This window comes from Anguilla rostrata, chromosome 2 (genome assembly GCF_018555375.3).
Source record: "Anguilla rostrata isolate EN2019 chromosome 2, ASM1855537v3, whole genome shotgun sequence".
NCBI lineage: Eukaryota > Metazoa > Chordata > Actinopteri > Anguilliformes > Anguillidae > Anguilla > Anguilla rostrata.
In genome coordinates this window covers 12,071,078-12,094,316 of record NC_057934.1, presented here as the reverse complement: position 1 = coordinate 12,094,316, position 23,239 = coordinate 12,071,078, and the positions used below count along the sequence as shown (strand labels likewise).

Here is a 23,239-nt window from a genome sequence, read left to right as displayed (position 1 = left end):
ATGCATGTTTCCGTGGACCTGCTGCTCAAACACAGAGGGCGATGGAGTGCCTGCCCTTCACACTCACGCACGGAAGATTGCATTATGATGGATGCGACAGGATTACTGTTTATTGTGGACTTGTTTACTGTTACTGTTTCAGGTATTGGTTGGTTGGCTTTCAGGGCGTATTCAGCATAACAGGAGACTTGCAGACGGTGTAAGCCTGAGAGGAACTTAAGTGTCGCCGGCTCTCTCTGTACGTAGAACGTTCATTGTTTCACGGTCCCTTGGCGCTCACAAGCAAATTTCAGAGACCTACTTCTGCCAGTTTTTGTCATGATGAAAAATAGCAAACTCATATTCAGAGAGAGAGAGAGAGAGAGAGAGATTGCGGCAAAATATTAGGACGACTGTATTGGAAGAATTAAGCTTGTCAGTGCTGCGTTTTACTGCGCACAGTTAGAACGAACCAGATTCAGGACAGCAGTGTGCACTGCGGAAGCAGAAGCAGAGAGCTTTAATATCAGCTCTGCAGTGCAGCTGCTGAGCGTGAGCTCCCCGCTGGTGAAAATATCATCTCCGCGAGGAACAGCGGTGGAAAGCGGCAGTTTGCTGATGCCGATGATGATGATGACGAAGAAAAAGACCTAACAATGAATAACGCTGCGTGGAGAAACCGCTACCTCACTTAAAACACTGCACACCGTGTACGGGGAGTGAACCGAGGATAGCTGAGGACAGAAGAATTGGGGGGAAGGGGGGGGGGAGGTGTCAAAAAGAAGAATCTCCTACTGTCTTGCCTTATATCTGCGGCTGCACACCTCCTCTACCCCCTCTCGCTCTCCCTTCCTTTCTCTCTCTCTCTTTCTCCAGCTCCTTAGCGTGGTGCTGTTCATCACCCACCTCTCTGCTCCACCGCTCCTGCCACCAGCTTCCTACAGGATGGGTGGGGGGTGGGGGGGGGGGTTGAGCAGCTGACTCCTCCCACACCCATTATAACCGGTCCCTAAACCCCATACCCACCACAACCCCCACCTCCAGACACACCACGCTCCTACATTAATCCCTTACTCCTTATTAAGGATCAGCCTCTCTTTTCTCATCCCATCCCCCTCCCCCATTTTCCTATTGTGTGTGGAAAGCACGCGCTCCCCGTGTCCCTCTCCCTCCCCCCCTCCATCGCTCTCTCCCCCTCATTCTGGCATTGTCACCACACTTTTTGGAATTCTCTTGTCTTTACCCCTCTGGCAAACCCCTGCCTGATTACCAGCAAGGCTATCTACAATCAGAAATTCATTTGTGTGGCGTAGCATTCTGTGATTTTTTTTCTGCCACATTTTTTTCAGTTGCAGCCGTTAATCCTGAAAAATATTGCTTTTTCTGCTTTTTTTTATCGCTGAGACACGGCAGAAAAAATGATACGTTTCAGAAATTGCAACAAACGCTGTAGTAAAATTTTAAATCTGCAAAAATGTAATGGCTTGTGGTAAAACTCACAAGCCATTTGGGCAGTTAGCCCTGATCCAGCCCTTGTATGTGCGGGTCACGAACATGGTTTGTGTGCCATTGGCTGGTAGGTCGGATGCTAATGACTAAATCTTTGGCAGTCACAGGAGCCAAAGCTTAACCACAGCAAATATCTAGACCTATAAATGTCTTCCTTATGGTATCAATGAACGTATGCAGTACGACAAAGGGACAAAGAGACACGCTACACACTGTTGATGCGATGGGGAGCCCCCACGCATCAACAGTGTGTAGCTCTCTCTGGGGACCAGAGGCGCAGATTCTGGGGGGAAAAACATCCCCCAAAAAAACCACACAGAGATACCTTCGTCCTGCTCCCCTCAGTAGCGTTCGTACAGGCTAGCACGAACGCCAATCGCGCGCGCAGATTCGCGTATTTATCAATGAAGGGAAAACGCGCCGTCGTTTACGAGCCTCGCGAAGACGGACGCGGCCGCACAAGGAGACTGCGGCACTGAGCCGCGAACGCCGCGTTCCTCCCTCCCTCCGTCAGGATTTATGAGACCCACATCACAACTGCCGGTCGCGTGGGAGGCGAAATTCCTTCGCCGTTGCGGTGACACAACATGCGGTGTCGTCTGCTCGCGGCTGCAGCGCTCTCCGTCGAAGACTGGGGGGGAAAAAAAGGCAGATACTAGTTTATTGATGCGAGGCGTTTGGCAGGGGATGATGGTTGTGTTTGTTCTGGAAACATATCAAGCGTTGTGGCTGAGTTTGTGTTTAGTCTAGATGAATCTCTGGGCCAGTTCTTTGGGAAAATCTGCCCCGACTAAAATAGATACTTCATAAAAATACACTCTTTATAAAAAGAGCAGGGTAATATTTATTTTTGACAGATATTACTTTATTAGGCTTGTAGCCCTTGTCGTGGTGTATTCCTGTGCACAGAAGTACAGTTCCATACTCAGTCATGTCATTAAAAATCTCTCAAAGATGCTTTGTAGGTACATGACAATTATTACCATACTTTCTGAGTTAACTCGAGTATAATTACAGGTAATTGACTGTTCAGCATATACCACCTGACTTTGTATGTTAGATGCTCTACATAGCTGTCAGTTGCAGTTTTGGGGATACCTGCGAGTCTAGAGGATGCTGTAAAAGCAACCATGTGGGTGGAGGGACAGGTTTCCTCAGATATGAACCTTTTTCAAGCTCAGATGTAAGGCAAAGTATCCTTACATCTAAGAGTTGAGTTGCTTAGCAACCGTGCTAAGCAACTCAATTTATTCTCTGTGCAAATACATACAAGATACACACCAGGGCAAGAAAAGCTTAATTGCCTGCTACTGAAATGGAAAAGTGAAGTATCTCGGTGTCAGAGGGCTCCTTCCAGAATAATCTCATAGCGGCGAAACACAATGCTAGGTTCTGCGCCTTTGATTATACTGTTTACCTGAGACTGTCACAGCAGTGTCTGGCTGTGGATAAACAGTGCTCCTCCGCACTGCTCGCCTGCACTGACTCCTCCGCACAGCCAAGCTCTGTTGTGTTTGAGGATTCCTTCATCTGCGACATATGTATGAGGCAGCTGTGGAATCATGGCTGTCCACTGCCATTCTCTGAGCCTGTTTACTTGCTGTAAAGGCACTTAAACAAGTGAACCAGTTGCTCGTGTGGGGGTGTTCACCTGATTAGCCATTGGGCTACACTTGATGCAGATAGATCTTTGGAGGGTGTGGTCCAGCTCTGGTCCCACAGAGCCGCAGGATCTGCTGTTGCTCAGCACTTCATTAATCAATTAAAGTGATCGATTACGCAGATAACTCACCACACCTAGTTTCTTGGGACTGAATTGGTCATTGACTTTAAGGCAAAAGGCTGGGGAGCCCTGGTGCAGCAGGCATCAGCTCATCCAGCAGCAAGCTGTGACGGATGCCCCGCTAACAGGCTGGTAACGGACCGTCAACCACGCAAAGCAAAACAGATTTGAGCCAATCAGCACTTCAGGGGCTGAGGGTGTTTGCTTGTCTCTCACGCGCCTGGCTAGCATGGCTAGTCCTCAGGATGCCAAGCTCCCAGGATTCCAGAGGACGTTCTGAAGGTGAGAGGTGGGAGAGTATTATAGTCGCGCTCGGGCCGGCCGTGACTATGATTCACGCGGAGCTCGATTTTTCGCGGGGAGAGCGCTGTGATTTATCCCCTTCTCCCCCCCTCAGCTCGAGCAGAGGGACATGACGTCCGAGCTGCCAGGTACAGTGCTAGCAGCAGGCCTGCTCCGCCATGTTCTGCTGAGCTGGGAAAACTGAGAGAGAGAGCACTAATACTGGCCTAATTTCCTCCTGATCTTCCTGCTGTAAAAATCCATCAGACATTCAGTCCTGGTGGTCATAGGGGGATTAGGACTGTCTGTCATGGAGAAGATTTGAGTTTTTATTTCCTGAAAATGTGCAAAGGTTTGCACGGTTTGTATTGAATAATTTGACTGGAAGTTTATTGCGTGTTTTCTGGTCCTTGGCCTCAGTTGGTAAAAACATGGTTACAGATTTAAACTCTGCTGAGCTGCACCAAAATAAACTGATTGCTTTTGTGACTTTCTTTGGCTTATCATTTTGGGGTCACAAGTTACAAAGAAAGTCTTGTAGCTGTACTAATCTCTCCTTCCTTATTGTGAAATAGGATACACATTGCTGTAGCTTGCTGGAAAATCTGCTTTATTCATGGATGCCTACTTTTACTGCGGGTAGAGTAGATTTATCTTAAAGATAAGTAGTGCTTTTTATCCAAAGGGCAGTTTCCCACTCATAACTGCACAGTTTACTAATTTGTCTTCTGCAGTTCGCAATTGAAATGCAGCATCATAGAAATTGAGTTTATATACATCATTGTGGATGATATTACATACGTCACCATTCGGGTTCTCCCCCTCATGCACCTGCCAAACAGTCAGGAGTGCATTTGTCTGCTATCGATTTGATCTCGGGTATCTTACTGGCATAAAGGCACTTTTGGCGCTGAGTGGATTACGGTGGGCTAATAGCGGTAGGTGTTGTTTTTGTGGCGGTTCAGCTGAAGTGTAGGAGCCTGGGGTTTTTTTTGCTCTTCGCCATCCAGGGACATCAGAAAAATAGCATTGCTGATTTGCGCGTTGCTGAAAATAGCTGGCAGGTGGTTTGCCCAAAGGGTCAGGACCAGTCACCAGGGTTGGTGTCATTACAGACTGCCCTCGCTGACTTTGCTTTGAGCTGATCTGTAATGAGAGGCCGGGCTGTCTGGAGGTCTCCTATACTTTCTTATCCAGCCTGTGGTTGGAATTGTACAGTCGTGCCTCCAGATACCTTCAAAGAAATGTTCATGGACACTAAATTTACTGGAGCACAGAAATAGGTAATCCAGGACCTGTGCTGTTGTCGTCGGTATAGTTGCTTATCTGGAGCTAAAGAAAAGACCGTTTCTATATTTTACTGTACACATCCAAATGTGCACATGTGCACACCCCTACAGTATACAGATATCATATAATTCATACAAAAATATGTAATCCAGGACCTGTGCTGTTGTCGTCGGTATAGTTGCTTATCTGGAGCTAAAGAAAAGACCGTTTCTATATTTTACTGTACACATCCAAATGTGCACATGTGCACACCCCTACAGTATACAGATATCATATAATTCATACAAAAATATGTTCAGTACCATTTGACCTTTCAGTAACATCGGGCTGTGAAGGTGTAGGACATGATTTTAGGTTCTTCTTCCTACTATCTGAGCCATACAATACTCCCTTATCACACTGTCTCATTTTCTGTGTGCATTTAAAATCCATTTAAATGCAAGTTTTACTGTCATGATAATGACGATTATTAAAGTATCACTGTGTAAAACTGCTCTCTCTGAAGTGAGACAGCTAAGCTGGAATTCATAGATCAATGTACACTATGGTAGAATCTCCTTTAGGGTCTATTTCTTTGCTAGTGACAGCAATGAGCACCTATTTTTCAAAAATATTTTGTTGAGCTTAGCTCTAATATTTCAAAATAAACCCAAGATAGCATTACAGTAATGAAAGATCTCATTGTGTTTTAGTCCATAACAGGCTGTCCTGATTGTCTCATGTCTTCCAAGACTTTCTGAAAAACAGATGGAACAGCGGGTAAGGACCAGTCTGTTCAGTTCAGGACAGCAGTCCATGTCATCGTGTCATCTTCAGCCTGCGTGTAGCGTTCTTTACAGAAACAAAGCTGCTACTCTCCCTGTTTGAGTCACAAGCTGGTCTTCATTTGGTAACCCACAAAGCTGTTTGGTTGTATTATTGCTTACTTCTAAGGCCACTCGCTATGGACAGCATTTAAACCCACACTGCGTCTACCTGCAGAACAAAACGAAGAATCCAGATCCCTGAAAAAAGGCAATTTTTACCAACTGAGGTCAAATTGCATAATTCTGTGGATTCTGGTCATACACTGAACCAAAATATGACCTGTGCCATGCAGTTAGCGCATGCGCAATGTTTCACTTTAAATCTTTCCGACAAATTCTGGTTCCTTAACTTTCACATACTTTGTAGTATTACTTAACAGACTGCTGGCTCATGCTGTGTCTTCTCGCTACATTACCATTAAGACTTGTTTTCAGCTGTTTAACAGTACAAGACAATCCACTGTGTTGGAGTTCAGACCACAAAGACTTAACCTCCCATTGTTAAACCCCTATTTTGTTTGTATCCATCTGTTATTGTTACAATTTCAGTTGAAATCTCTGTTTGAGAAGAGTATGTTGTAGGGGTTGCAGTCTACTGTGAAATCTGGAACCCCTGATTGAGAACAAAATCAGGAGCTGAACCAGAAGACATCCATCTGTGTGCTCCTTGGGCCTGTGTTTGGAGCACTTGTAGTTGTGTTTGACGGGCAATTGATTAATCCTTGCATTTGCAATAAACCGCACTAAAGATACATATGCCGATGACACAGACCTGTGCCTGGAAGTTGAAAGCTAATGAAAGAATTGTGTGAATTTTTAAAAAATAAACCCATCCCAACAAAATTTATGGTCAGTGCTCTCCATTTAAATTTCGCCCGATGAATTTGATTATCGTGGAAAACATTTGCCTAACGATCAGAAACCTGCTGATGACCAACGTAGTGTCCTTTGCTGTGACTACAGGGAACATTTGATTGGGCTGCAGAAACAAGACCGATTCCTTTTGTCTTGTTTTTGTGAAACAATGGGGTCACTTGGGTTGGTAGACGACAGATGGACCAGCCAATCATCTGGCTTGAAGGAGCTTTCACCAAAACTAATAAATTATGTGAAAGCTTTATTGATCGGGATAATCTTTAAACCAGCCAGGTCATAATGGGTCAGCAGGATTTAAGGACAGACTGCAAGTTAGAGTAGAATTGGAAATGGTCATTTAATTAAGAGCGCTAGAATAGGTCTTAGGGGAATAAATTATTATTTATTTGCATAGATTCCCCTAACTATGGATAACTTGTAGGTTATATGTTATTTATACGTATTTACTGAAGCATTTAGTTGAATTGCCTTACTCAAGAGTTTAACAAATGCACTCAATTTGAGATCTACTGCTGAAACAAACATGCTGCTGTAATTTATTATGCGACATCATTTGAATGTGTGTATATTATGATTTATATGAAAACACGGAATGCTGCAGAAGCTGTATTGTTAATCTGATCTGTTATTAGTGAGGCATCTCAGGTCCTCTGTGTGGGATTGTTGGTACTCCAGAGAATTCCCAAAGTCACATTTGTCTTTAAGACTGCAAACCGGTGTCATCTCAACAAGCCTTCTGAAAATGTTTAGCTGGTGCAGATCGTCTGTATTTCTATCTCAGACTTTTATTTTAAAAATAAAAGTCTACTAAGGCTGTCTGAATTTCAGATTATGTCTGGCTTCCATTTCACATTTAATACATTTTAAACAAAACAATAAGAACGTTTCAGCAAAGTACTAAAGTCATCCAAGAGAGAAGACAACGTGTTTTATTAAATTCATTACTTTTCTGCTATTAACTATAAGGCCATAGTTAAGAGTTATGCTGCTGCAAAGATATTTTCATTTGGAGAAACCCAGTGCTGTGTGAAAGTAAGGTTACAAGTGTGAGCTTCCAGCAAAGAAAATCCCATCGGAGAGTAATGGTGAAACGAAAATTCCATTTGAATGCAAAACGACCACCAGCATTAATCCAGCAGCAGAAATGCAAGTCTTAAACACTGTAAATGAGCTTGTGTGGCCTTTCGTTAGCATCGATTCCCCTGAAATGAATGTGAGAAGCTGTAAACAATTTAGGAAGTAGGGGTAAAATTCACGGTCAGAGGAATCTTTTGAATGCACAGCCACCCAGGGATAATAATCTGTCATATTACCAAACATTAATCCATGCAGGGTTCTGCAGGTCTTATTAGGCTAGAGATTTAATTAGGGTGCTGCAGACATTTTAGCCTTTTTATTTTACTCTTTCCATTCTGACTAACTATCACACACTTTACTTTTTTACATAACGCAGTACTATGGCTTCTCTGCAACTTTGTTTAAAATATGATTCATTATGTGCATATCATTATATGCATGTATATGCGCATTATATGTTTAATTAAACTTCATACTTAAGCTAATCTTATATAAACAATAGTGCTTATTGCTTTATGGTAAAGAGTGGCTCAGATTGACAATCACAGTTGCTCTTCTTTTGTTGTAACACAGAGGCTAGTTTGATCCTCAGAGATTACACCTTGGTTTGCATCCATAATGCATGTATTCGTGTGCCCCAGATAAACAACAGCAGCAAAGAAAAATACAGAACTAAGGTAGTTTCCGTCTGTGATATTCCTTGCCCTTCCCTGCAGACGAAACCTAGGCGAAATTCTCAGCGGACAGCCTTATTTGCAGCTCCTCGTCCTGCTCTGTCAGCAGCCATTAGGCTGCGGGAGACTGAAGGCTGTCAATGCTGGCTGGAGACGCAGCCTACTCTGCTCAGCACATGTGGGCTCTGGAGACGGCCCAATCCCGCACCTGGACCCCCACTCCTGTTCCGCAAAGCGCACATTTTAGGGGAATAAAATCCCAGGCATCTGGCAACCTTGAGTACCCCCCCCCCCCCCCCACCACCACCCTCCAACCTCCCCCCACTCCCCGGCCTGCAAACAACAGGAAAGGAAGGGAGAGGGGGGAGGCCATGGTTTGCATTTCTGTTAATGCAAAAACCGAGAGAATATCGCAAGACAAGAGCACCGGTTTGTTGGTGCCAGTTTGATGCCAGTTTGTTGGGGCCAACAAACAAAGAAGCGGTGGATCTGAATGCTATCCTAATAATTGCATGCCTTCAAAGCTGGATGAAAACAGTACTCAGCTGTTGATTTGGCTGTCAGACCCCCTTTATTATGGTGAGCTAAAGGGTTTACAATAATGCATCTTCATTCATTCAAAGGGTGGGCTCAGTTTATCTATTTAGGCTTTGTTTACCCGGGCCGACCCTAACGCTCAAATTGGATTTGCTTTTCAAATCCGGTCTTCTTGGGTGACTGTCCACACAATAACTTCACAAGTGGCCAAACTGGATTCATTTATTTTGAGAAGCTGCCTGTTTCTTAGTTCTGTCATGAAATAATAATGCAAGTCAACGCTGTGTATCATGGGGTCTGATGGAAAAAAAACACTTTTCCCAGATTTGACTGGTCAGTGGCAAGTTATTGGATACGAATGTGATCCAGATCGGAGCTGAAAATATCTGATTAGTTGTGGTTAGTTGCTGTTTTTTAATAGGAAAATATTAGCTATATATCTGAAAAAATGTGGGGAAAAAATGGGATTTGCATCATATTATCGGTCTTAACAAATCTGTTAAATTAGCTGAATGCTGCACCAAAGGATATTTCACAATGTGGCCAAATTGCTTTTCACACACTATATGAGTATAAGGTTTAGCTGTCGGACTAATTTTCAGGGGAAATGTTGTGTCCAGACTGTGCTAGCCTGCTCCCGGTTGGGAAAGACTAAAGCTGTGAAAATGACGCATGGTGGTTGTGATTGACCGATGCTGTTTTGTTTATGTGTAATGGTGGGAATCGGTTGGTGTGTACACCAAGCTGGAGTGATGAGGTTATATTTACATTGGATACCTATAGATGAGGGCATAAGATCAAGACCCTGTTGACAGGAGTATTTTTAGATATGGGAGTAATGATACAAGAATATGTAGTAATTATCATAGAAGTGGTATGTGGAAAACTATTGTGTAGATGTGTGTGTGCGTCTGCTTGCACGAGTGTGCATGTGTGTGTGTGTGCGTGCACGTGTGTGTGTGTGTGCATGTGTGTGCACGTGCATGTCTGTTTCTGTGTTATATGTGTGTAGGAAACGAGCCCTGTTTCTGATCCCACTGATTCCTCCCCTCCTCCTAAATGGGATGGTCCCCCAAACTAATTTGCAACCCTGGCTTTGAACAGAGCGTGACAGCAGTCAGGAACACTGGGGGCTCCGGAGAGCTCTCTGCAGATCTGTTCCAGACGCCCCATCTGTGCAGTGGATGGGAGGTGGGGGGTGTTGTGGAGGGGGATCATCCGGAGCTTCTCCACACAGCACTGATGATAACAGTCCCATTTTAATTTACACCTAAAACTCGCTGATGCTGTCTGTCAAAACTTATGCTTGTGTGGGTGGGTACAAACTTTGAACATTTGTTGACATAAAATTTGTCTAGACAAATTCAACCTCATTATCAGCAAATGCGAAATAAATGTGTTTTAATTTTTTTGGGACTACGTGTTGAATTTCACTTGCCATATTCTGTTTGTACTCAACCTAAACCTAGGCAGGTGAATCTGGTGTTGGAATGGCTCATTTAGGCTTTATTTATGGATTTTTGAGAAAGGTATAAACCATTATACTGGTCCACTGGTGCAGTAGTATCTAAAAAAACCAATACTGTGTACTGTATCTGTATTTTACCACAGTATGATCAACGTGATCTCTTGTCATCTTACCACAACATTATCTGTGTCTGAAAGCAAATACCCCCATGTTCAGACTGTATCGCATATCTATTACTGTGGGAAATTTAACCCACCATTTTTAGTGAATGTGTTTCTCCACAGCTGGTGTATTAAAATGGTATTCTATCTCTTATACTGCGCCGTTACGGCAGAAACAACCGCATAATTGGCTGGTGTGAAAGAGGTAGAGCTGAGGCGTGGGCCAATCGCATGTACTGTTTGACCCGCGCGGGGGGTGGGGGTGGGGGTGGTAGTCAGCATACATGTGCTGCTACGCTTTGGATTAGAGGCTGCGGTAGTGAGCAGGATGATAGAGGAAATGGTCTTGCTTAATATGCACCCCGCATCAGCTGATGGTACTCATATAGCGGCAAGGCCTGGTGACACTGTTATGTTAATTTCTCTCCACTAGAGTCTGATGTAAGACCGCCACTATGACTCCCCCCTTCGACCCCCCCAGCCCCCCCCCCCCCCCTCGCTGGCTCAGCTCCCCATTTCACTATGCTCAGCAGTCCTGTGGGTCCCACTGCTCACCAAACACACTCTGTGCCTGCTGTAAATGCACAGGCTGTCTCAGCAGAGAACTGCACCACACCAGACAAATAAAAGCTGAAAAGAACAGGCACTGATACAAACACTGTGTATGGGTAATACCATAAAACACCACATTACTATGTTCCCTCTCTTATACTCTTATTGCACCCCTCTGGCTTTTAAAACGAATGCAGAATTTTAAAAGAAGAGAGAATCACAACAAATTGATATTAAATAAATAAAGACTTGCAGCCTGCGTTTTAAAAGCCCCTGGTAGAATACAGGCGAGAAAGTTGGGCTGTGTTTTCTTTAGATTTTTGCTGTTTGCGGGTTGGGGAGACAGCGGAGTGAAGGATGACTGTGGTTCAGTGCATCAGTTCTCTGCTGAAGCCAAACAATTGATTGGCTGAATTAATGACCCACTGCCCCACACAGTAGTCCTCGCAGGGAGTTATTTTAAAACCAAAATGGCGCACATTTGAAATTAATGAAGCCCACAAGGCCGTTCAACCACCGTTGCAATATGCAGCCTAGAGGGGAACGCCAGCACAACAGCAAAGAGACCACCAGCAGTGCAATCTGGGGCGAACGCAACATACGCCCCGCAGCTAATACAAAAACAAAAACAAAAATAGAAGACCCAGGAGGAGGAGGCTCAGAAACAATCCCCTTTTTAAAATCAAAGCGATTTGTATCGATGACCTCAGCCATGGCCAGACATACTATGCACACAGCAGATGGGACAAAGGGAGCAGGGATTGACCGGCAGCCATCGGTTCCAGGTTGCGGTTGGGTTGAGCTCGCACGCACGCCCACATGCCCACATGCCTCCTCAGCTCTTCGCTCTCCAGCCATGTGGAAAATGAGTTTGGCCCAGCGCAGTGTCATTATTGTACACGTACAGTTCAATCTGCTCGTAGCTAACATACTGAACTGGCCACTGAGGGGGGATGTGTGCGGAAAATTTTAAATAGATATATTGACTTGAGTGAGTAGCTTTTTTAAAACATTAAATTTTTTGTTTGATTTACTGTATACAAATCTTGTCTCTGTCCTGGTGTAATATGTTCTATCTCATTCTTAAGAATCACAGGATCATCAATTATGTTTTTAAAAGCTCTATTTCCAAAAAGTGCATGTGCCTGTGTGTGCGTTCCCCCTTTAACAAAGAGAACCATGGGCTGATGACCAAAAGTATGATGTTTTTGAGGCCTTTTTGTATTTTGAACCCCAATTTGACTTTTCACCAATTTGAAATGCCTAATGCACATACTGCATCCATCTCTTTAATATTGTCCAATATCAGTGCAGGAGAGTGCAGACAAGTGTGCATTCTCCGGAGTGCAGTCTGCCAGCTGGCTTCTCTTTTCACTCCGCGGTCCACCAGCTACGCTGTGCTGTCATCGCATTACAGAAATACTGTTCTCACGGCGAACAGACTGCACGTGCTTGAATGGCCAGAGGAGTCGCTCTTGCATGGCGAATCAGGGACAGCCCTGTGACTGAAACACGTCCCTCCCTGAGCCAATTACTGAGCTGCCCTGCGGGGTCGCTGACCACAATGACCAATAGCACGGTGATCGTTCACTTCCAGGTGCTGGGCACGTAACCAAAAACCAGTGCTTATGCAGGATATAATATATAAAGGCAAAATGCGTATTGTCAGCACTCCTGCTTTGACCACATCTGTTTTTGATTCACCGTTTCCAGTCTGTTTTCTTTTAAACGTTATGACTTCATGACTATGGGAAGACATGAGCTACTGTTGACCTCAGTGTCAATTGGTTTCTCTGATAGATATTGAGTTTCCACCCAACTTGGTCAATTTATTGATGCCAATACACATCCCTGTGGTCACAACATGTCACTATATGTTATCTGAAATATCAATATATGTTAACATGTTATATAATAACATATTAACATCATTATGTTCATTTTATTAGTTTGTAAAACTGAATGTGGAGATATTTGTTTACTTAATTATACAAATTCAATAAGTCTGTATAAATCATTTGGAAGATTTAGTGAAATTTTAAAATGACACAAACTAGGAAAAAAACTTTTTTTTTTTCATTTAATAGTGCTTGAATACCCCATGCATTTTCTTTATGCAGTTATTTCACTTAAATACTGCACAAATATGAGCTCCTGTATACTTTTTTATTCTACACAGTAAAATGTTCAGTGTTGCATTTACTCTTACAGAGTACATATGGTCCCAGTGCGACTCATATGTACTCTGTTAGAGTTGAATTAACACTGGAAATTTACTGCGTATGTAGAATGTATTACATAAAGCCTATTCTTTGCTAGCATTCCATCATATAGAGCACACATTCCCCAAAACTCATAAACTGGTCGTTTATATAATTATCTTCTGGGGAAACATACCATCAGCATCATGGAAGGACTGTCTTAAATATTAGTGTTTCTATCATTATTCAGTGTAGATGACATGAAGACCCTCAATCTAAAATTTTAGGAGATGGCTGTAATTGGTATTACTACTGGGATTGGTGCTACTCACTGACATGTCTGCCTTTAGATATGAGGTACAGTAAGAAAATATTTAGACTGGATTCTAGAATCCAGTGCTCCATTTTCATGCCCTGCATCATCTCTGCACAAAGGTTCCATCGCTATGGTTACGCCACACTTCTGAAGAGATCAGAAAGCTAGTGATCCACCAGTCACGTGTCCTGCTGCATCTTTGGATAATCCCATGCTCTTTGAAGCAGACATTTTGTCATCTGTAATGCAAATCCAATATTTCTTAGGCATATTTTTTCAGCCCCCGTGACTGACTTTACAATAGCTAGCTAGCTCTTGTGAAGCTCTGTGTATAATGTTGTTCGTTTCAAACCATGCTGAATGTAAAACATCACTGTGAATGATGCAATGGTTTATTAGCAGTGCAGTTCAATACACGAGTTCTGGATTTATTATGTGTAAAACATCAAGCTGCTGAAGACTCTCGCTCTTTGTGCACGCTTGTAGTAGTGTGCACAGTATGCAGAAAAAACGAAATAATATAATATAATAGTGTAAGTGCAAAATTTCAATTACATAACTGTGGTGCCACAATAAACTGTTCAATGGAAATCAATGCTGATGTACTGTAGCACATTAAACTCTATTTTTTTTTTTATTTAACCTTGGTTTTAACAGGGAAAGAACTGTAAGGGAGAACTATACAGGACAAGGGAATCTAAATTCAGTGTGATTTTGAGTAGATTCCATGTCTTTGGTTAATTGCGTTAGTGATGATCAGTGATCTTGGAATGATGTTAGCCAGATCAGACACTATTGCAGTACTTATACGAATCAGGTGAATGCACTTACATGTATGTTCTCCTACATTGTAAGTTGCTTTGGAGAGCAGCATCTGCAAGATTAATGTAATGTAGCTACTGTATGCTATCACCAGAACTAACTTGTTGGCAAGCCTATCAATCTGAATATTTTCATTTTCAATAAACAGCACTCCTCAGAGGAACAATAAGCCATGCCAGAATTAAAAAAAAAGATTCTTCTGTGTCCCACCATTGTTGTTTGGTGTGGAGTCGATAGTTTGTTATGGAACCAGTAGACAAACTGTAGACAACAGTGAATACTCCATTGTCCTCTTCCATTGTGTTCCATTACAATCTCAGCAGTGCAGTTTCTTCCACATGTCATGAAGCATGATAGACAAAAAATGGAAAAGTTATCAGATCATGATGAATGACAACCGCTCGGGATTAATGAAGTACCTATCATCATCATCATCATCATCATCATTCCAAAGGGATCACCACAAATTTCTGTGAAGCAAGACATTTTACATGGTGCTTATTGATTATTTCAAGGCATTTTCAGTTTATATAATGACAAAGGCTTACATTTTTCTTACATGCAGGCTTGCCATGATGTGCATTATCAGTTCAGTACTATTAGGGAGAGGTGAAACCAATGAACCACCTCAAACATTTCACAGCAAATCCTACTGTTCACTTCTGAGTGGGCAAGGAAGGCCTCACGTGTAAATTTAAAATATATGAAAACTGGCTCCTTGATAAACAAATTCAGTTTAACTTTCATTTACAGGTTTGACTGCATACTCCATGGTAAAGAAAACCACAGAAGCACAGAGTACTATTGGGGTTTGCCCATGAACGGCACAAACATATGGCACCGTGACTCGATTACGGCCAGCTGGTAACAGGAGAACCCGAGACCATTCCTGGTGTCAGCGTGAGTTACTGTACCGGATCGATCCCATGAATCAGGGTGGTGGGCTAAACGTTATTAATGCCGGGGGGGGGTGGGGGGCGCGGGGAGCGTGTGCGGCTCGACATAGAGGGGGGGCCCCCGGTGGTCCCGCCGTTTGGCCAACCCGGGGCGCGCTTAATACCAGGGGGAAATTCGTCCAAATCCCCCTAAGCTGTGCCAGTTGATTTTGCGCGCGCCTCCCCTGCCATGGCTGATTTGCTCCTAATAGCGGCGGGTGCCTGACAGAGCCCGGCTGGCCGCGGGACCCGCATTGTAGGGGGAAAAGAGCTGATAAGCAGGATGACAATGAGGCTCGCGCTGCGCAGATTCCAGGCTGGGAGGCCGGCGGGGCCCAGCGCATAGCTTCTGATTCCGCTGCTATTTCGGTTCCCCTCCGCATGTCATGATTACGAGCGCTCCTGAGTGACTAGCGCCTACAAATATGGTAAGTTGGGGAGTGATCCCTGGGCCGGGCGGGAGTTGCTTGGACTGCGCTGGGGTGGCCGTAGCAGTGCTAGCGTCACTGGGCTTCTCACGGGGGGGAGCCGCGTTTATTTTGCAGGAGGGGGGTAGGGAGGGTCCTCCGCTCGCTTCTGTAGGGAGAAGAGCTTTAGCACCGGAACTCGTATTTACTTTCCCCCCCACCCCAGGCAGGTATTTTTAGTCCTGACATAATGTCCCTCTCCACTTCCCAATCCCGGGCGCTAGCTAATTGAATACTCGGGTTTCACTCTTGACTGCAGGGAAAATGGCAGTGGAGGAGGGAGCAGAGTTCTCAGCTCCAGTAAGTGGCTCTTTAAAACCTTTTTACCTTTACGGTCGGAATCGTTTGCTAATTCGTCTGAACGGGGCAGTGAGGCTGGGGCTTGTGGTTGTGTGCGTTGACTTGTTACTGGAGGTGAGTTGATGGAGGGATCAGGATAACCGGTGCATGCTCAGTTGTTTACGGGGACGTGGGCGTACTGTAACATGACTGCATTGCACTGGTGCATTGTCTGAATAGGGGGGAAGGCATTTTAGCTGACTGGGGCAATCTGCTAGGGGGAAATGCTTTAGACGGATTATCAATGCTCAATGCTCGTTTCTTAAGTTAAGGCAGGTTACAAACAATTTAAGATGCTTCTGCTCTCTTTCTCGCAAGCTGGCTGACCTTGGATGCCGCATGGTGGGGGGGTCTGGGGTTGGTTAAACTGTTCTGTGGTTGACCAGGAGCTTGTTGGAAATACCCTTGCAATATGAAAGTACCTTCAGTGGTACTGAAACAGGGGTTTTACTTTTGAGTGGGTGGGGGATGGCGGGGGGTCTGCAAAGGAGAGAATGGAGCTCGGCAGGTGTAAGGGTGTTCATCTGTCCCCGCGACTCTCCATAGCAAACGGGACTGTGAGCTGACCTTGAGCGAACACCCACCATGGGTTATTTACCATACGCACAGATGCTTATGGTACACATGCATCTGATGTTAGAATATAAATCTGCAGTCTGAATCTGAATATGCTTTCTTGTTTTGTTTATGCAGTGAGATCTCGGAACAAAATGTGCTGCGCTTTCATATTGCAGACAAAAGCCCATCAATGTGTAGGGTTTTCAATGTGTCTTGTCCATCTGTAATACACCATTCCCCCTGGTCGTATATTTTCCTGAAGCATATATCCTCTTGAACGCATAACTTCACATTTACTCTGTCGCGTGTTTTTGTTTCATTTTTCCGTTCCCTTTGTCAGTTTTGTTGCTATACTACAACTGCTGACTTGACAAACACTCCCCTAAGAATCTCTCACGATACCTGGCTGTTTACAGTATTTGTGTGTATAAAAAACTGATGCTGAAGTCATAGGACTGGACCTGCCATTCTCAAAAGCAGATCTAGCAGTCCGTTTTTAAAGAACTGTGGAAAGTTGTGAACTGTGCACTTTATAATAGGCAGGTTATTTAATCCTTGCTAAAGCTCTTGACATGTGATCTAAATGGTATCTCTACTTTAGCCTACTTAGTGGAAACCGAGACAAGCCCTATCCTTTACTTTCCTTTAATGTGTGTTTTTGACCTGGGAACAGTCCAGCTATATGGCTTTCAGGAGTCCAACAATAAGGCATCCTGTTTAACTAGTCTGTGCTTGGGCTTCCCAGAATTTCCAGTGTCAGGTTACCAACGTGCAAGAAATCGTCCAATGAGTAAAGGAGTCGGCTGTGCTCGGCCAATGGCAAGAGCCATGGCCTGTGAACACCTACACCGAAGACAGACATCGACAGAGCGCTGCCCAGATGTGGCCATACGTTCTGGCAACGGGCGTGCTGATAGCTTTGACTGCCCCGCATACGCAAATTGTTATCTGAACATTTCTCATGCTGCGTGGATTAAAAGGCCAATTGCGAGATGCGCTGTGTCAGTCGACACCTTTTCTCTGATGGCTTAACACGCGGCCCCCAAAGTCTTTCTGTTTAGCCGTGGGTATTATGAACCCACACAATGGGCCGTAATCCTCTGGCCGGGTTTTTGGCTCAGCGACGCTCTTGTGTTGGTAAAGACCAGTGGAGATGCAGGTTGAGAGTTGAAAGTTTAAAGAGAGCCGTGCGACTGTGTGGGCCGGCCCCCGGGCACCATAATGGCTTCTTCTGAAGTGTCGCGTGACTGACATATCTACAGTGATAGCTGAGGTGCCACAGGCATGGACCCTTATGTTCCTGGGTGTGTGGGTCTGCACAAAGAAGTTGTGCTCAGGTCCAAGTTCAAACTGCATTCAAAAAAAGCCCACCAGCAGACACCCTCAAGTCAACATAGTGAGACACATTTTACCCAGTGTGCACTGGGAGCCTCCAATCTTTGAAAAACAAGCACATATCTTGGTCTGCTAAGGCTGAAAAAAGGCTACAGAAAGCAGCTTGTGCCCGGAATATGATAAGCATATTCAGAGCATATGGTATATAAACTGAAAAATCTCACACGCTGAGTCATAGAATGGTCCAGTGGGCATTTTTCAGTGGAACTGAGAGAACCTGGGTCACATGGTCTTGCTTCACGCTGTCGCCTCACCACAGATGCGGGGGACACACTGTCTGTAAACAATGACAAACACGGCGAGTGGTCAAATGAGCTCTGAATCACTCTTGTCACTGTGAATTCCAACCATTTGCCAAATTCACTCTACTGTGTTTTTGACTAAAACATTGTGGTAATGATGGTAGAGGCTTTTGTGGAAGCCCTTCCCTTCTTTAGTGTACAGTTACTTATTTGAATCCACTGTTTCATCCTGAAAGGATGAGACACTGTCAGTCTGGACTGAGAGCAAGTGCTTTAGCTGGCTACAAATTATATATAATGTACTGGTATTTGATATCATTAAGATGAATGGCATGGCTAAATGGCTTTAGCTACTTTACAGAGGACTTGTCTCTATTTGAGAGCTCTTACTCTTTGTGTACTCCCTTGCAGTCCCCTGTTCATCCCTTTAGGGTGATGATGAGCACTTTTGTCTGTGGTGTGGCTTGCTGATCTCCCTCCCCTGGCGGTAGTTTAAGGCTAATGCTAACGGCGGTGGAGATAAATGTGATAGTGCACCCGTGGCTGGTCTCAGGGTTCGAACAAAGCCTCTGTCTGCATATCAAACACGCACAAACCTGGGGCGGGGGAGCGGCTCGGCCTGCAATGCCGCTGAGCATCGGAGCTTCCTGTTACATACTGGCTTCCTGACAGCTCTGAAAATGACTTCTGAGAGAAAGGAATAACAAACCACTAAAATGAAAATTAATCAGGCCAAATTAAGAACCTAGCAATTTCCAGCAAAATATGCCATCTTATCATTTGACAGACTTGATTGGTGAAATAAAAATAGGAACCAGATTATGTTAGACACTTGAAAGGGTGAGACGCTGGGGCTGTTGCAGACCTGTCTGTACCGGTTCCAGGGCTGATGTTAGCACCCCCACGGCGGTTTTACATGTCAATGGCCCCAGGTGGGACTCAGTAATAAAGAGCAGAGGTGAGAGGTGAGGAGCAGAGGTTGAATCTCTATTCATCGTACAAGCGGGGGACTGGGACCCAGTCACAAATGCTGTACAACAAAATCCTGCAATAAATTGGCCTTGTGCTTTAAAAGAGGGGTCTATATCCTGTTAAAGGGTGACACAGGGGTATTTTATTGTTGGTCATGTTAACTGATTCTAATTCTGAGCTGTGAATTATATGTTTTGTGGCACAGATCATGATGCAAAAACTATGGAGCATATGGCATTTTAAAATTATGAATGACAAGAATTTATTTAAAGTGGGCTGGCCGTCTGTGAGGATTATTTATCATCTAATGCTCCCAGACATCCCATCAGATTGTCCGCAGTAAAACCAAGAAAAAGACTGACAGGGGATCCATCTGTAAGTGATGTAAGAACCAGCAGCAGCAGGTTATTTTGGGCAGGTCCAGATGCCAGGTTCCCTGCAGTTCAAGGAGAGCGTGAGTGTGTCAGCGCCCCTGTCTGCGTGCGTTCGTGCGCTGTGGCCATGGGCGTGTCAGAGATCGACGCCACGGCACTGCAGCACCGGCAGCACCCGTCGCCTCGCCCCCCACCATCCCCCCCACTCACCACTCCCTCTGCCTGCACTGACAAAGCCAGATGCCCAGCCTGAGGACTTCAGACATGGCCACGCCTCTTCATCCCCCCTTACACGTATAAGTGCCTCAATCTCATCTCTGCAGTGCCCCATTTTAGGAACATTGGCTACTGAAAACTGATGTGTGCTTATTGGAGGAGCACATCTAATAATCAGGATGCATTAGTGTGCTCCTTAATTTTTCAGCTAAGGAGCACATGTGCTCCTCGGAAAAAATGCTAGCGTAGAGCCCTGCAGCACAGTATAGTTTATCTGCTTTCTCTTTTTGAAATGGTATCAATTACTTTTAGAAGCCAGTCCGTGTTTTTTGGTAACACATCTCATTATTCCATATTGCAAAAGAAGCCATTTATGTCTTTTTCATTCATCATGCCTTTTTAAATTCCTGTCGGAAGTAGCCGTGCTAGTTCTCTGTGCTGTATTGCTGGTTTTGGAAGTGATTTAATTGAATATTTAATCCGTAATTTAACATATAAATCATACCATATTAACATATTAATCATACCACATATTTTTATTAATAAATTATTAGCGGTCTGGAGATTATGACATCCAATTTCCTCAGTTTCAGATTAAAATTTAAATTTCAGCATTAGTGCCTGTTAATCTCTGGGCTCAATCCACCAGCTCCATGTAATGTCCTTTACCTCCACTTATTTGAATTTGCGACATTAAATCCTATTTTTCCAGGGAAATGACTTTTCTCCGTCCTAATTCCTAATTGAATGGCTACGCACGGGGCACGTTTCAGTGCACACAGGAGCCTCGGCAGGATGAAATTAACACAGTCAGTTCTTTCGCCAGGCTGTCAATGTCTGTTAATGTAAGTGTCTCTGGAGGTCAGGGGTCACCTTCTTGCAATTCGAGCAGTCCTGCCGTGACCCGGCAGGTGCCCAGGCAGCCGCAGGGATGCAAAAGAATTTGGGGCATTACATTGTGCATTCGTTACCTCGTCCCAGGCTACAGCTCCCAGCGATCACGCTCCTGACATTCAGCGAATCAGGCTCCGGAGAGGAGCGACTGACAGGCTTCCACCCTGATGAAGGACACGCCTCCAGGGGTTCTTCCCCGTTATGTAACTCCAAACAGCTGTTGTTTTGAGTGGGGACTGGGGGACCGCGTGTGCTCGGTTGACCGTGTGCACACGGTTGCGCTCCCGTGTATGTAATGGGGCCTTGGGGGAAGGCCAACCCAAAGCGTGTTTAGCTTTTTTTGTCCCCGATTAGGGTTTCACATAAGGCCATGTTGGTTTTTGGGCAAGTTGATGGCCATCTTTGCATGGACTTTGTCCCTTTTCAGAGGTGACATCATATGTTTGTAGCAATGACTTGGAGAGAATAAATCAAGGAGCACACACTCATATGAGGAGCAAATTACTCTTACATGAAATTACATGTAATGACGGAGTGTGGCACAGTGGGTAGGACTGCGTTGTAACCGAAGGTCCAGTTTCGATCCGGTAAGACACTCGTGTACTTGAGCAGGTACTTAACTGCATTGCTTAGTATATTCCAGCTGTATAATGGATACATATAAGTGCTATGTATTGTGTAAGCCTGATAGAGCGTTGCTAATGCTGTATGTATGAACTCAAAGTATGGCACATGTCTTTTTAGTTTTTGGCTGTATTTCTACTTTTTGTCTGAGAGTCATTGTTCTTGAGACCCACTTGTGCTCTGTAAGGCTGCAGTGGGCAGGGTAAGCCAATGATGCGGTCTGGATAATAAAATTATAGTCTGAATTAGCCAGTGAGCCTCTGGAGAAGGGCCAGTAAGCTAGCCCTCCAAATAGAAAGGGCAAGGTTATCCAGTGGATCAAGACAAAGAGACTAAAATAGCTGAGGCCCACCACGTCTGACTATCAGCTACAGCGCCTGTCAATTAGAGAGACGCTCCAGCAAAAATAAAGCTGGCTGTCAAGCCTCAGATGCAGCTAACAGTGGGTGAGGAGAGAAGTGACATTAAGAGTGTAGTTTTTTTTAATATCAAAGCGAAAATAAATAAAAAATTCATAACTCTGTTGTCCCTCTCGGCAATATTCTTCACTATTGACTCCCCGGGGGTTGTACTGCCGGTTGAAATTTTGACGGTCGCCTGATTCGCTGAAGCGAACTCCTCGTCGGTTGGCTGCACTGCAGCTCTGAGCCTGAGGAAGAGGAATCTTCCCCGGAACAGACGCCGGCGTTGCTAGCCGGGGTGCGGCCAGCGCTGGCTAATGCCGTGGAATTCCCCCCTCCAGCCAGGAGAGAGGGCACCGCCGCCTCCGAGGCCCCTCCTCCGATCCCCACTGACATTTTCAAATCCTCCAGTACATTTAACTTCATAATCAACTGGAATCTCACTGCCTCTGCTTGCCTCCCTTTATGGCAATTAATAAGCAGCCATTTACTGTCCATGAACAAGCAGATAAATGAGTGAAAACCAGCCTGGAGAAGAGGCCTCGGTGTTCAATGTGACAAGCTCAAAATTAATCCCTTATTTTTTTTAAGAAATATGTTTACATAAACAATGGCAGAGAAGAAAGAATTTAGGCTGAGGTCCAAGGGTAGGCTAACATGGCCAAATTGCTGTGGGGTCTGTGGGTTTATGCTCTTACGAGCAGAACGTGCTGAGGGAGAGAACAGCACCAGAACAGTATGAGCTACTCTGTCCACACCTCTACGCAGTGCATTCCATTCATGTCTGGTTTTCCTCTTTAATATCCCCCCCCAGCACTGTGCCCGTAGGTTTGACTGATCGGTTTGGGCAAATGTCATTACTTTTTTCATTTCTCGCTTTAAAAAATGTTTGCCAATCGGCAAGCCACCTTACTCATGGTGATCTCATGATTATGGACGTAAACCAACTCTTGTTTGAATTCAGAGCAATTCTCCTGTGCTCACGTTAAGGAGTGAAATTTCATCAAAGCTCAATTTCATTTATCATACTGTACGTGAGAGAGCGGCAGAACAGATCCTAATTTCGTGTAATCCCTGTAGGAGTGAATGGTAATAAGTACATCAGAATGTACCGGATATTTTTCATCTCCAGGCATCAGCCTGCATTACTTAATGGTCACAGCGCAGAAGCTGTAGTTGGAGAACTCTGACAGCGCATACTATCTGACACTGTCTGAATTCCTTTTCCCCGGATTTGTTTTTGGGGAGAAGGAGCAATTATGAACCTCAAGGTTGGCGAGCCAGTGCTGCACTGCAGGGTTTCGGTGGAGAGTGAAAAACGTGTTTCGGTGGAATGAACTGACTGGGCCTTTTGTCTTGCAGTCTGACAGCAATGCCAGTTACCTGAGGGCAGCCCGGGCCGGGAACTTGGAGAAGGCCCTCGACTACCTGAAGACAGGGGTCGACATAAACATCTGCAACCAGGTCAGGTGACCTTCCTGCCGCTGCA

At 44.7% G+C, this 23,239-nt stretch overlaps 1 protein-coding gene across 42 annotated transcripts in view; it reads left to right on the top strand.

Moving 5' to 3' along the window:
• ank3b (ankyrin 3b) overlaps window positions 1-23,239 on the top strand; it is a 163,468-nt gene that overhangs the window by 72,483 nt on the left and 67,746 nt on the right. For 40 of the 42 annotated variants that reach the window (XM_064320052.1, XM_064320050.1, XM_064320070.1 and 37 more), the window contains one exon: window positions 23,113-23,214. In XM_064320052.1, coding sequence (XP_064176122.1) covers window positions 23,113-23,214 — 102 coding nt within the window. Of the gene's footprint in view, window positions 1-15,525; window positions 15,697-15,779; window positions 16,036-23,112; window positions 23,215-23,239 lie in introns of those variants that run through there. The other 2 variants (XM_064320072.1, XM_064320059.1) reach the window with 2 other exon arrangements.